This window comes from Eschscholzia californica, unplaced genomic scaffold, assembly GCF_041429995.1.
Source record: "Eschscholzia californica isolate CP2 unplaced genomic scaffold, dmEscCali1.0.p SCAF_6, whole genome shotgun sequence".
Taxonomy (NCBI): Eukaryota; Viridiplantae; Streptophyta; class Magnoliopsida; order Ranunculales; family Papaveraceae; genus Eschscholzia; species Eschscholzia californica.
In genome coordinates, this window is record NW_028238483.1 from 36,014,179 (window position 1) to 36,028,998 (window position 14,820).

At 36.2% G+C, this 14,820-nt stretch overlaps 2 protein-coding genes across 5 annotated transcripts; one reads left to right on the forward strand and one right to left on the reverse strand.

Annotated features, from left to right (window-relative positions):
* Positions 1-190: 190 nt before the first annotated feature.
* Positions 191-10,212, reverse strand: LOC147534184 (Alkaline-phosphatase-like family protein). 4 transcript variants are annotated; one of them, XM_086645103.1, is made up of 21 exons: positions 9,748-10,203; positions 9,531-9,565; positions 9,279-9,400; positions 9,092-9,181; positions 8,827-8,946; positions 8,617-8,700; positions 7,411-7,488; positions 7,153-7,278; positions 6,987-7,076; positions 6,751-6,786; positions 6,583-6,638; positions 5,271-5,418; positions 3,564-4,017; positions 3,366-3,457; positions 2,930-3,235; positions 2,686-2,812; positions 2,395-2,530; positions 1,322-1,363; positions 1,015-1,180; positions 798-881; positions 191-726 (listed from the first exon to the last, which is right to left on the reverse strand). In XM_086645103.1, exons 1-21 carry the CDS (start codon positions 10,008-10,010, stop codon positions 571-573), a joined length of 2,811 nt encoding a protein of 936 aa, XP_086501229.1. In that variant the 5' UTR covers positions 10,011-10,203; the 3' UTR covers positions 191-570. The 4 variants fall into 4 exon arrangements, 2 of the variants coding, with proteins under 2 accessions (XP_086501229.1, XP_086501228.1); XR_015227155.1 differs by having other exon boundaries at positions 1,518-2,530; positions 2,686-3,235; XR_015227156.1 differs by having other exon boundaries at positions 2,643-3,235.
* Positions 10,213-11,353: 1,141 nt separating this feature from the next.
* LOC147534185 (Polyketide cyclase / dehydrase and lipid transport protein) lies at positions 11,354-14,569 on the forward strand. The gene is made up of 3 exons (XM_086645104.1): positions 11,354-11,943; positions 13,316-13,483; positions 14,200-14,569. The coding sequence occupies exons 1-3, from the start codon at positions 11,485-11,487 to the stop codon at positions 14,407-14,409; spliced, it is 837 nt and encodes a 278-aa protein (XP_086501230.1). The 5' UTR covers positions 11,354-11,484; the 3' UTR covers positions 14,410-14,569.
* The last annotated feature ends 251 nt before the right edge of the window (positions 14,570-14,820 follow it).

Here is a 14,820-nt window from a genome sequence, read left to right on the forward strand (position 1 = left end):
ATATAACCTTTAATATCAACTCATTTTAACTTGGACCCTTCTGACAGAAGCAACCGTTGACCTAACTCAATCCCTTCCCATTCTCTGCTAAAAGAACCTAACATAATACATTTACAAGCTGTCTGATAAGAAGAATGGAAAAGACTAGACGAGTTCAGATATTCGACGAACGTATAGTTATTCGGTGCTATTTTATGGTTCTAACACGATTCAATTCAAAAGCAAACAAATGTACGTACAAAATGTCACATTATAAACTATAAATAATAAAATGAGAAGAGTATATCACATTAGTCTCCAAGTGCCTCATACTGGTACCAAGTACATAATATTCCTTTCAATTTGCCTTAAACCGGCTAGGAAATACAGGGTGCAGGATCCCGGTTAACTCTACAAAAATGGGTTAAAAGTAGCTTACCCTATCCTACAATTTGTCGCGCCGCAATATAGAGTTAGGCTTTGTGTCACTTCTAGTCCTTTGAGCATCAGAAATCTTCTAGAATTTATATAAACGTTATCTGAGCAATCAAAATTTGATAATGTGGCAACAAAATGAAGATCAACGATGAATCACATTGACTTTTTCGAAGCTTTCTTATATTTGATCTGTTTGTTGTCATCCTCAACTTGGGAAAAGTAATAAAGAGATGATAAACAAATTATGACATCAGTGAGTAGAAGGCCCACTACATCGAACACAAATTTTGGAGCGAATAATCCCCAAACCTGAAAATTAACTAAGCACCATAAGAAACTTTCATGTTACAGTGGAATCCAGAGTGAGAAAGAATGATTACCATCAAATGCCGCCTTTGGATTGTTACACATATTATTGTGAAGATTGTCGTTATGGCAGTTATGAGTCCATATATCAAAAATACCTGAACGTATTACACGAAGATCAAACAATCTGTGTCAGGTGTTGAACAATCGCAAATTAATGTCTTTATAAACCACAATATGTTATGAACAAGTACAACCCATATTTATGATGATCTCCAAAAATAATATCACCTGTGATAATTTCACGAAAAACATTTCCCTTCCTTGGGTCCTCAAGGAATATCGATACTGGAACACAACCAAAAGCGGAAGGGCGAGAATGGGAAGGATATGAGAAACACCAAATGTATCAATTGAGAGAATGATCGCTTGGCGAATAAGGTGGAACTCGTCAAATCTGAATAAGAACCCGAAGTTGAGGAATACCAAATGATAATATCACGCATAGATTAAGATCAAGATTAACAATGAAAATCCTTATCAATTTGTAAACAAAAGAAAATACAAAAAAGGATAACAGTTTAGTTCTTCAAGTTACCCAATAAATGCAGCACCATAGCGGAGGCCATCAAAAGCGCACCTGTAAGACTTTTCTCGTTAGAAGATAGAAGAAATTAAAACTTTTGTACGTCTACGAAAGATCTACACAGTGCTCTGAGTTACGATTTTCTTACTCTAACTATGAAGGCTTAACACTAATTAAAGTAAATAACTATAAAGTAAACAAAACTCACTAAAAGTGGAGAATGGAAGTAAATAACCAAATTATCTGATCTCATAAAACTCAAGTACAACTTTTAGGCTCTCGGTTGGAGGTATGTGAGTGAGCCCGTGGGAACTCTAAACTTGATTCTGATCCAGTTAAGTTCGCTCTTAGTTAATCTGAAATTAAAATTTGGTTATGCTATTTAAGTTGTTTTGAATAATTATATCTCTTTAAATATACTTAGATCTTAAAAGAAGTCTTCGTTGGAAATTCATGTGTTTACGAATGTAGAATTTTAAGGCTTTTTGTTCGTTTTTGCTTTTTCACATTAATATATCGAGTCTTTCTATCCTTCAAAAAGAGAATGTCAGCCTGAACTTGAGAAATAGAGTGGCAGACTTGTTTTAAGATATTAGTTTACTATGTAGACAAATGAATGCAATGTCAATGAGATACAAGTAACATAACTGCACATAAAATAATATTCAGATTAAGACTAGTAAACAAACTAATAACTGGACGGTAAATACTAATATGCCCTTGGAAATTCCGATACATGAAGGCTCTGTTTCCCTAATATGACTAGACAACATGCTCCTCCATACAGAATATACATGCAACACTGGTACAAGGTGTTGAGCGTGGTGAGTGGAAAATGCGAAAATGGGGTACAACAGTACGTATATATTTGTATTGTCTTAGCTATGAAGTTCTTCGGTTTTATTTCTGCATCACATTATTACATTTTAATATTCTACAGAAAAGCCGATTACCCGAGTATCAAAGACGACTAACCAAGTGTTTAGAGCAATAATTAGTGTTCACTTTTTTAATAACCAATCCACACTTCGGACTTGGAAGCATCACTGATTAGCAAAAACCAACATATAGATGTAAAATCTTACCAATGACCCGTGTAAAAGAATAGACATACAGCAAGAAGGCTCCACTGAGTTACAGGAAAGAGATCATTGGCAAAGGCTCCAATGGTGCCATCGTTGGACAACTTTCCTAACGTTCCCAATCTTATTATGCACCATCCTGCCATAAGTAAAGTTTTGTCAACATCAAATCGTCTCTAATAAGAAAATGGCGATTTTAACGCCTATCAGATTTAGTAGTCAACTGAACATTATCAGCGCAATCAGAACACCTGAAAGTGTCTAGGGAGGCATTATCAGGATTCAAAAATCTACCTCCAACTATGCATGCTAAAGCAATCAAAGGTCCTTGCCTTCCCAGTATGATCATGACTGTTGAACTCCAAGTAGATAACATGGCCACTGTTTTAATAAGTACACAGTCTGCGTAGCCTGAACTCTCCTGCTTAAGCATATTAGCTATTGTCAGTATTGCTAGTAGACCTAAACCAATAGCATAAATCATCCGAGGGACATAATTTCTCCCAACAATTTCAAGCATTAGAGGCAGATCTATTGCTTTACTCTCCAAGACCCAATGCACTGCAATGAGCATATAACTTAAAATAGTTCCTGCGACGAAAAAATACTTCACGCCCCTCCAATAATAGTTGCCAGAAGTACTCTTCAACAATATGAGCGATAGCAATATTAATGGCACGATTGATACAATCTCGGAAATAAATATCCAAACTGGGTGACCCTCGTCAATACCAAGCGCCCCTAACGGAAAAAAATTGATGACAACCGAAAGACCTTCCTGCTTCGACAACCCAATTTCAGACGTTAACCGCAGAACAAAATTTAACAGAAGAAACACAAATGCCTGCACAGACACAAGCTAAACAAGTCAGCATTACAGATAGTTGGAGTAAGAAAAACTTATTTACAAGATTCAGTAAGTCTCAATCATCATCTTGAAATGAATGGAGAGGGTTGGAGTAAAAAAAACTAACTTCTACAAGCATATCTTTCTTCTCAAGTGAATGCCGTAAGTTCAGAACACCCATTGTGGCCAACAGAAAATTTGCTACTTTTCCTTCTGTCACTTGTTTTACCAAAAAGAGAAGAAATGAAACATCAATAAATAAGCAGATGATATGCTTCAGGTAAGATACAGAACCAGATTATCAGAAGATAGAGTAAGAACTCACATATGTAACTATTAGAAAGGAAGCTGCACGCTCTTACTGCTACTATAAGAAGCGGAAAAAAGAACCTCAGACAAATACCAGGACGACCAAGGGATGGATAAGAAATCTGGCATTGCTTGTTTGATCTCCAAATAGCGATAATGTGGATCAAAAGCGAAAGAAGAAAAATGCCTAGACCCCAACCCATCATGACCAAATCGAACTCAGTCCATTTAGAGCGTGCAAGTTCAGCAACACTTGCTAGGAAATCTGAAAAGGCATCAATTTGCCCCTGGAGAACAGTGAATGAAGTATCACAGCTGTCAGTAAATCCATCGCTGCATAAGGTTGAGTTCTTTGATATTTTTGACCAGTTATTTTGCGCTTGATTATACAAATCTTCCAAGTGCTGCATGTCTTCCCTATGAAATCCAATAACTGAAGACGCTGAATAGACATCAATATATCTTTTCACCTACAACAGTTAAATCAGTGACAAAATGTTAAGCAAAACAGTTTTTACATTGACAAAACACCACTACAGCAGTTGGCTGGCAGAAGCCCCCACGAAGAAAAATATGTTTCAGGTATGGTATTTGGCTTGAAAGGTGTTCTCATGTCGCAAAAGTTATTCTATATGTTCCGATGAGAAATGAATAAGCTTACTCATCAAGAAAAGCATATTAAAGCATCTTGTTAGATATGTCTTGTATGTTTGAGCAAGAACAAAAACTCGCACAAATGTTATATATATATATATGTATGTATGTATATGTATATATATATATATATATATATATATATATATATATATATATATATATATATATATATCAGTCATGGGGCAAACCTTTACCTGGAATGAGCCAATGACTGTGGTACTTGATACAAATTATAGGCACCAATAAGATATCATGTTTATTATGCTGTATATCAGGGCTTTACCTCTTTAGTGCACTGTTATATAGGGCAGAACATCGTAAACTATCTTTGTGTACACAATATATTTGTACGGTTTATAATAAACCGATCTCCAATATCCCATCTCCATATTACTTAATATCTTAAACATGTTAATAGTTTAACAGAAACAGTTTGTTGTAAATTAAGGCCCAAAACCCAGTTCACTAAAGTACTGCTACAGGATCTATTAAGTACCCAAAAATGTAGAGACTATAGAGAATCTGAAACACACTACACAAAGTAGGAGGTAACACTGTTTTAGACACCACCAAGATAATAAATGTGGCTCAAATCATTATTTTAAGTCTCGTTCAAATACCATAAAGTCGTCCTTGATTCCAGGTTCAGAAACTGTGCCTCAGCCGAGCTGAACTTTGCTCAGCCTGACACGAGATAAACGTCACGTAATTTACTCACTCCTCAGATCCATTTATCTGAATCTCAGAGTCCAGATAACACCAGTCGAATTGGTTATTACGTGGTAAGCTTCAAATTTCCAATTGAAGTTTTCTTTTCCAAATAAGAAATGATACACTCTTTTGACGATAATTCGAAGGTGACAAAGGTCTCAGCATGCAATATTTGTGTGGAAGTTGCAGCTAATTCTTATACTGGATAAGCTGACAACTAAATAACTTATAAATAGAAATACCAGAACTTCTAAAGCTGCAATCTGAGAGTAGAAAGTTTCTAGGTTCAAAATGTTAGACAAAAAACAAATTTCTGTTGAACTGTAGACTTGCTTCACTACCACAAAAGCAATACCTGCCACGAATTAATGCAGAGCACATTAGCATAAGCTTGCATCCATTTGTCCAAATCCGACCAATCTTTGTATTCTGAAGTACTTGAGCCTAGTTGATTCCATGTTTGAGAACTTAAAGCATGCAGCTCAGGATTAACACGTCCAATGCTGAAAAGGAGTCCTTTTAGTCGAATACTATTTCAGAAGAACAGAATCCAAAAGAATAATAGATTGCTGACTACGGGCTTCCAATGCAATGGCTTTTTCAGGATCATAAACCTAGCAAATTACGATGGCGTGGACTACTTAACCCATAGCCCAAGGTTTAAACTTTGCACTCAACAAACGGCTGAATAAAGTAATGCAAACAACAAGAGTTAACATATGAGAAAAATGTGGTCATATGTGAAACAAGTAGAAGCATTACTAGGATTAGATTGCAAAATCTGCCTCCTGACCTGGAAGTTCAGAGGAGAACGCAGCCAAAATCTGGAGCATATGTCAAGCGAGATAATATCATTCTCATACATCCCTTCATTAAATCTCGACAAAGTTTTGAGGTTCCAGCTTGACAAAATATGATTAACCTATAAGAACTAATGTATATTCAAGTATATCAGCGGAACAAAGGCTCGAAAGATCAATGTCATCACAAGAGTATTGATGAGCCTCCACGGCTTGAAGGTTCAAAACAGGGAAAAAATTGTCAAACTCCCAAGGCCAAACGTTTCTTTTGTCAAAAAGGCTTCATCACTTTTATTAGACTTCAACTCCTATGTAAGGTTTGCACAGAGTAAGGTTTGGAAATTCACAGATAGTAGATAAGATTCGCATATAGTTTGCACGGGTTTGCATAGGAAACCCAAGCCTAAAGGAACAGTCATGTCCTGTAATGACCAATAAGAAATTGGGAATTCGACTCAATTTCCTATTAAAAAATGGTTGATTACAGAGATGACAACAAATACGGAAAATAGTCATTCCTCAATGTGTATTCAGTTCCCTTAGTTATCAACATTATACAGAAATGTAAACAGAGGTGAAGAGAAGAAAGAAAAATGAATGAGTAAAGGGTAGGGGAAGAAAAAAAAGTATTGTAGATTTCAGGCAGTTTGGAATTCTAAAATCTAACGTGGAATGAGACTCTTCGTGCATGTTTCCTTCATAACATTGGCATATCAGAACCCTTGTCCAATAGACTATACAGTCGCTTTTCAGCACTAGAACCCTACTTACAGAATAATATAACGTTGTATGCGCATGCCAAAAGTTCAATGGTAATACTGGAGAACTGTAACACAGTTAATATTTATGGAATGCTTACAACTGCACCTTCCAAAAGGAAAAGGAACGCCAATTAGTGCGGTGATTGTTGCAGCAAAATCAAGCTGCAAAAAGCGAATCAACACAATGCATGTTATGACAGGAAAGATATATCCTGCACACTGAACTAATAAGAAGATTCACCAGATTTACTAGTCACTACCCAGGCATTTTAACCTGTTGAATGGTGCTAAAGCAAATCTTCTTTCCATCCTGTAAAATGGAAAACAGACGAAATATATTAGCAAAAAAGTAACATTATTGAGATTACCCTTAGGTGGAAGCTTTAACAAATATTTAATTTATTATAATTCTTTTATGAGGAAATCACATGCGTTTCATCTATGAAACTGTGAAACTAACTAATAGAGATACTGTTGTCACTTGTCGATATATTTTAAGCAAAAGAGTACCGAATCCAATGTACATGAAGAAGTATCAAGTGTAGATGGCAAGGAAGCAGGGGGGTTCTTCATACTCATAGCAAAAAGTGATGTCTCAACCTGCACGAAAATGCTGCTAATCTTTATCTTTCATAAATAACACATATTTCTTAGAAAAAGAAGAAAAATATCAAACCTCTTCAGCAGTGCCACCTCCATGATCACCATTTAGGGTTTGTCCATGATCACCCATTACAATAAAGAACGTATTTTCATGCAATCCGCCAGGGCCAGATTGGTTCTTTAGAACTTCCACAACATTCTGGAAGAGAAAACAGCATAAGATAATATTCAGGACAACAACCCAATGATACATCACTTATACAAGTTTAAGAAATTTACCTCCACGATGTCGTGGAAGTTCTATAGAAATTTACAAGTTTAGGAAATTTACCTCCACAATGGAATTGTATTGCTCCAACTTTTCTATCATGGGAGTAGAATCAACTCCAAATATATGTCCTGCATGATCCTGAAACCAGACCGAGGACAGCAAAATTACTAGCAGCATTGATGTGGCTGCACCCCCTGGCTAGCCCCATTTTCCCTATTTAATATAAATAATAAAAATAATTTTTGTAATATATTTATCTATGTGTAATATTATATCCTAGAAAGAGTAGTTGCTTGGTGGTTTTTAATTGGGTTGAGACATAAGAGGTCGTCAGATCAAATCCCTTCACTTGCGTTATTTTTTGTTAGGGATATTTTTGGATTACACCTTCCACACTGATGTTCAATTATGTTTACTTCCTCTTCAATGTCCATTATGGTTGGTTTTCAGTCACATACAAAATACCTCCTCCTCTTCTTCTTCTTCCGTTTGTTTAAATCTCTTCTATTTTTTGTTTATTTATCCTCGGTTGCTTGTATCTGAATTCTAAATATTTTATTTTCTCTATAAATTACCATCGTAATTTGTCTAACTATTGATTCATTTCCATGCTTTCAAGTAATATGATTTTACAAAAAAATTGTGAAGTACAATTTTGGCTCCGCCCTTAGTTTAATATACATCCGTAATACTCTATACTATATCATATATATGTGTTGATAACTTTCTTTTGTTAATCATTGGGTTTCCGAAGTTTTTCCTTCGGTACATAACTTCGTTCCCACTTCCCCCTCAGTCTAAATCCGCCACCGGAAGTGTCTAACAAGAAACAGAACGAACTGGCAAGAAGATGAAACTGAATACATCGGTTGCAGCTCTTAATCTTTATTTTAGATTCTGTAACAAGCGAAACTTGTAACAAACTATTGGTACAAATTCAGCTCGTTAAGATATAACTAGCGTCTATCACTAAACATGGTACTTTGTTCTTCTTGAATTCTTGAACTTGATAGTACATCACAGACTTATAAATCAACAGATCCATAAATCTGCTGCAGGAAAATTTCGGTTAAGAAAGTAAAAGGTCCTAGAGTTTCAGATATGTGAGCCTGTTCTCGTTTGAAGGTGGGATACATAGCAAGTCCAAGAAAATTATTCTGTCATATCAGGGTTGGAGGAAACCCCGAAGGTAGAAAAATCTAGTGAGTAAATGACATTGATAGCTAAGATATTCTTCAGATAATAGACAATGGGAGACAAACATACCACTCCAAGGAAATGAGCAATGAGCACATCCCAGTCTTCTTCATAGAGAGAAGGAATTAAATGGTGGACACAACCATCGTCTACCTGGAAGAGAAATGCAGAGATAGAGAACCTAAAATAAGTGATATTCTCAAAAGGTCAAAAGAAAAGGTATCTTTACATAGTTTATAAGATTATCCACCACTGAAAATAAACAAATAAACTTCATACCGTGTCGAGGTCTTTGACATTGAAGGAAGGGAAAGGGTATGATTTTTCAAATTTGTCTGGAAACAACTGTGTCCATGTATCATCCCCCATCATCAATACTCGCTTTCCATTTTGAACAAGCTGAAACTCTCAAAAACAGACACCTCATTTACATATATATGTTACGAAGAAGAAACCACACTTTGCCTTAAGATTACATAAATCAAAGAAAAAGAAATACACTAAAAGAGACAAGATATAAATGGATGAAAAACAAATCGATAACCTGATGTATCAAATTATCTTCGATGATGGCAGGAGCCCCAAAGCTATTTCCTACATCGATAAATGTTGGAAGCCCACCAGTTGTCAAACCCTGTAACCATCCCCACCATGGCAACAATTTGTTTTTAAGAAAGTTATACTCTATCATATGCAATAAACATCAGCAAGAAATCGTAAACTACGTTCACCTTCAGGCGTTGCAAACTGGTGGTGGGCGGATCAGCAAGAGCCTTGAAAATTTTAGCTGACGATCCATCGTCAGAAGCTAGCTTCTGCAGCACTTTCAGCTTGTCCATCCATGGCATTTTTTCTGGAGGAAAAACGTATTAAGGTGCAAAAGATTGGAACTTGAGCATTTTCATAGAAAAACTAAATTTGAAACTTCAAACAACAAAGTACGTAACAATCAGTCCAAACTAAACGATGAACAAAATGCTAACCTTGGAAGAAATCACTGGGGGCAAGAAAATCAAACCTGTGATGCGAACAAAAGGCTATTAAATGAGCTTAATCAATGCTAAGAAGTTGGATTTGAAGAACAAATAACAATGCTACTCGAGGTAATTGGATTCAAATATCAAGTATGAAAATGAATTTTAGGGCGGAAAACAAAAAAAACAGTGAGAGCCTGAAATGAGAAAGAGAAAAAGAAGTTACCTCAAAGCGTCGAAGACAATGATAACAATACGATCAACAGCAGGTTTAGTCCAACAAACACTGGAATCTCGATCGGTTGTGTTGAGATTTGGATCGAAGCAAGGAGATTGGGAGACATCGGAACAAGAACTGAAGGTAGAGAGTTCAGTTCGAGTGAGAAGAAAACCTCGGGTGAAGAAGAAGATGGCAATACAGTGAAGTGAGAAGATGAGAAAGAAAGGGCATATCAATTGCCACTTCCTGCTAATCCATGATCTCCCCATTTCTGTTGTCGTCTCCTCTCTGGTTGAAATTCAGTTTGATTTTGGGAAGAAAGGTAAATCAGAATTGGACCCGATTTTGTTTTGAAAAAGCTCCCCCGAGATCCGTGGTGAATAATTTAGTAGAAGGATGCCAACTTGGTCAGTGCATATACTCTGCAATAGTTCGATTCAAAGGAAGTGCAAATCCAGGATTATTGAACATGGATATAAATAAAGTGGTTTATATAGGATATAGACCATTTAATTCATCGGGTTATAGGTCATTTAATTCGTCGGGCTATAGGTCATTTAATTCGTCTGGCTTTAGACCTAGTAGTATTTCGGCAGTATTCGTGTTTATCACATTGTCTCGATGTACCTATCTATGCCTTGTAACGACTGACATAGATCATAGTTGATTCTCAAAAAAGAAAAAAAAAACAATTTACCAGAGGGGGGGTGGGACCGAGCTCGAGTAACCAAGGGGGCATAAGGCCTCGAGTCCGGTGTTCTGGACACACTGGACTACAACCCTTCAACCACTAGTTGGTGAGGCCCCGGGCCAAACTCGAGTACCCGAGCTTACCGGACCACTAGTTTTAAGAGGGTCTGGTGTCCAATAAGCTCGGGGTTTTATTATAGGAGTCATGCTCTATAAATACTCTGGAAAACACAAAGAGATCGTCTAAGCTCAAACCAAGAAGTTTGTGAAGTAAACCCCAAAGAAGTAAGGGTGATAGTAATCTCCAGCTGGAGTAAATAATCTAAAAGATTTATCTCAAGACACACCACTTGGTTAGAGTACACCTTTAATTAAGGTGTCACAAAGAGGGTGACTTAATGCCATAGGTATAAAAATGGTGTTTTTATGACTGTGGCTATGTCTATAAAATGTTTGTATGGAAGTATCTTTTTGCCAAAAAAAAGAATCACAAAAACATTCATTTGAAATATTTGACCAATCACAACATTAATTTTACCGTATATTACTCTTTAAAATACCTTTTGGACTATATTTTACTAATTAAATTACAAATTTGACCATTTGTTCACCACATATGACTTTGTTGATGGATTGTGCCTTTTTTTGAGCCAAATAGTGTGAATTTGTTGTTTTAAAAATTAAGGATGTGAACCAACCTCACCCAATCTGTTGATCTCAACTCAAAAGCTGAACGAACCCAAGATTTAACTGACCTAATCTCAGACCGGAGAGGGAAGTATGGCTCAATGGGCCAGACGGGCCAGTCCGATACTATTGCAACCCAGACTTAGTAGGCCCGGGCCAGCCGCTTCGATAAGCACCACTAGATAGGCCTAGTCAAATCCATCCATTCCTTTTTAGAGGGGTAAGCTGATTTTTAATGGGACTGGGGGCACCAAGTATGACCTCCAGACTCCAGTAATATACACTAGACTGACGTGCACATGAACGGCTACAATTTACATAGAGAGAGAGAGATGGGGTTGAAGGTATTCCACTTATTAACCAAAGATGCATGCCTTCCCGATTTCAACCCACTCCCATCTTCGATTCTTCTTCCGATCCAGTGCCAAATTTCTCCCCCCTCCAACTAAAACCACAAATTCTCCTAATCTCTTCTCTTCTATCACCCAAACCCTAATTTACCCTTCCAAGCACCACCAACACCTAATATTCACATCCAAATCAGCACCAGATTCCTCTGATTTTGATCTGAATCACACTGATAACGATCCCAACAACGATGATGATACTGGATCGTCCATTTCTTCAATATCCCAGGACGTCAATACCGAAATCGAGAAGATCGGGAAGAATTCGAGGAGAATTTGCTCCCGAATCGCCATTGATGCGAGCCTTGAGACTGTTTGGGGCTTATTGACTGATTACGAGAGATTGGCTGATTTTATTCCTGGTTTAGCTGTCAGTCAATTGCTTGAAAAGGGGGAAAATTTCGCTAGAATTTTTCAGGTAATTGGACTACTCGAAAAGTATCATTCTTTTTCAAGCTTTTGATATTGAATTCTCGATGTAGATAATTTGTATACACTTAATTGACCTATTTCAATCTTATTGGATTCACCTGTTGTGACATTGAGGTGATTTAGAAAACCAAGTTGAAGTCTTTGATCTTTTCTCGAAGTTGCTTCAAGTCACCGATTGTTTTACATGTTTAATTTAATTAATTTGGATTTTAGGGTTTGGGTCCAAATGTTAGCTTCTTGTTTCCAATCAAAATGAGTATATGTACAAAATCAGTGACCTTCACGATTTAGCACCCATTATGTATTGTTGAAGGTAGAGAAAAGAGTAAATGAACACCTAATGTTTGAAACGAGACAGGAATTTAGTTTAGTTAGATCTACCTCATATGCTCATTGGCTTTCGATTTTGTGCTTAAATTTGCTTTGATGTTGTCTATGTAAGTATCCCCACATGAACTATATTCGTATAGATAGGCTACTTGAAAGCACAATCTTAGCAATTTATGCCGCGAGTTTATTTGAAGATCATGTCATATCTTTTTCTCATAAATATTTGAGATACGGGGCGTCTAAATCTGGACCATTTATTTCTCGTGTCGTGAAACTTGTTATCGTTTTTGTGGGTGATGCCGCATCCTTATTGCTAATAGGGACGACAACGGGAGTTGATTATATAATTTGGTATGTAAAAAGAGATGGAAATCTATAGATTGCCATCTGGTATTCAAGCAGCTAGGAGTGGGTCATGCATACAATCTTGATTACATTTAGGCCTATCTAAACTTGCTGATTCTTAGAAATAAATAACTAGAAATCCCTCTAAGTTGACTCACCTTGCTCCAACTATGCACATAAGGTCAGGGCAATTTGTGTTATAGAGGAATATTCATTAAAAGGAAGTATTCCATTTTTTGTATGACTGGTTCACTAGAATACTGAAAGTTACCAAACTAATTTGCACACAAGAGGTCTCTCGTTCTCGTTAAAAGTGCGCTTCAAGGGCGTAATGGTGGATTTTGACAGTGTCAATCAAGGTTGCTGTTCACCTTGGTATTGGTACGTACTACGTAGTTGGTCTAAGAGAAGGAACTTGACATGTTTAATCGTGTTTAGGGACGTTCCTAATATTGAGATGCTATTTTTGGGGTAACGTAGTGTCCCTTTTATCTTGTTGTCATGACTTACAAGTGGTTCCAGTATTGTACAATTTGCATATATGAAGATACTATTCTTTTTCTTCTTCAAAAAGAAAGTGTGACTTTTCAACCTCATGTAGTTGATCTATTATTCTTATTCCATAGTCCCCCAACTCCAATTTCAGTGAAATGCATATTACTTATGTTTTTTTTTTTAATTAGATCGGACAGCAGAACTTGGCATTTGGGCTGAAATTTGACGCCAAGGGGATTGTAGATTGTTTCGAGAAAGATCTTGAGAGACTTCCTTTTGGTCGAAAGCGAGATATCGAGTTCAAAATGGTTGAGGGCGACTTTCAAATATTTGAAGGCAAATGGTCCATAGTAGAGGTAATATACATTGTGTTTCCTTTTCTCACCCTCTTAGTGTTGAGCTAGCAATTCCAGAGCATATTGTTACCAAGTAACTAGCCAAAATGGTTTGAAATGAATCTTACTTCAAAGAAAAAGGCTCTTCCGAAAAATTCCTAGTCCCCTTTAAGAATGTTGGAAATAGAGTTTCTCTTGGAATAAATGAGGTTTGTCAGGCAAGGAAACCAACATAATCATTCTTGTGTTATTATTCAAAACAGTAAGTATAAGCTTTTTATATCACTGGTCGATATAAATGTGTTTTCACATATGGAGACGATTAATTAAATTTTGTTAGGAAATGTATTTCTCATCAATTAAGAGGTACCATGTTAGAGGCTGTTTGTTTCTTCATAACCTATAAGCCGTAGCGCTTTATAAGTGTTTATCACTTATAACTGGTATCCGTACCACTAGATAAGTGCAACTTCATTTATTTTTCATATCTTATAACTGCAAGCTATTGTTTTTCTTATCACTTAGAAGTGCTGTAGAAAATGAGCAACTGTCAATTTGGCCTTATATTTGGCGCTTGTCAATCATGAAGACGACCATTTTTTGAGGACGACGACCATATTATCGTCTGATTTCACAAATCATATAGAAAATAGATTAATAAACATCTTATATCATAGAAATGAATACTCATATGTTGAATGACTGTTGTTGTTCTGGTTTTATTGGATTTTAAGCAGAATTACAGTGAAAAACGTGAAGACAATGAAACAAGGGATATGGATGAAGAATTTGAAACAACTCTTTCTTACATTGTTGATGTGAAACCAAAGCTCTGGTTGCCAGTTCGGCTCGTGGAAGGTAGATTGTGCAGAGAGATTCAATTGAATCTTCAATGTATTCGAGAAGAAGCAATGAAAGTGGCTCCGAACAGTATTCCTACTTGCTAATGATGTTGATAAATACCAACCATTTCTTGTGGAGTAGTTTTCTTCTAAATTTAGTTTTTTCTTCAAAATTAATTTAAAAAAAAGAAAAGAATTATAGTAGTAATAAATACCCATAATTTGTTCAACAAATTTCTAAATGGAGGAAAACCAATTAGTGATCTTCTTTTTTTGGGTGTTTCTCTTTGTGGAGTTGGTTCTTGGTTTTGGAGTAAATATTGATGTTATCATGGATGACTTTTTTTTTGAAGAAAAAGCAGTATAAAACAGAGTAAAGAATTCTAACTTTGACAAAAGGAAATTGTGTTGATTTGAGAGTAAAAAATAAAAATAAAGTAGTAGTGAGGTGGGGTTCTTTGATTTGTTTTATGAAATCCTGTTTCCCGCCCTTACATAATTCCTTTTTAGTGGAGT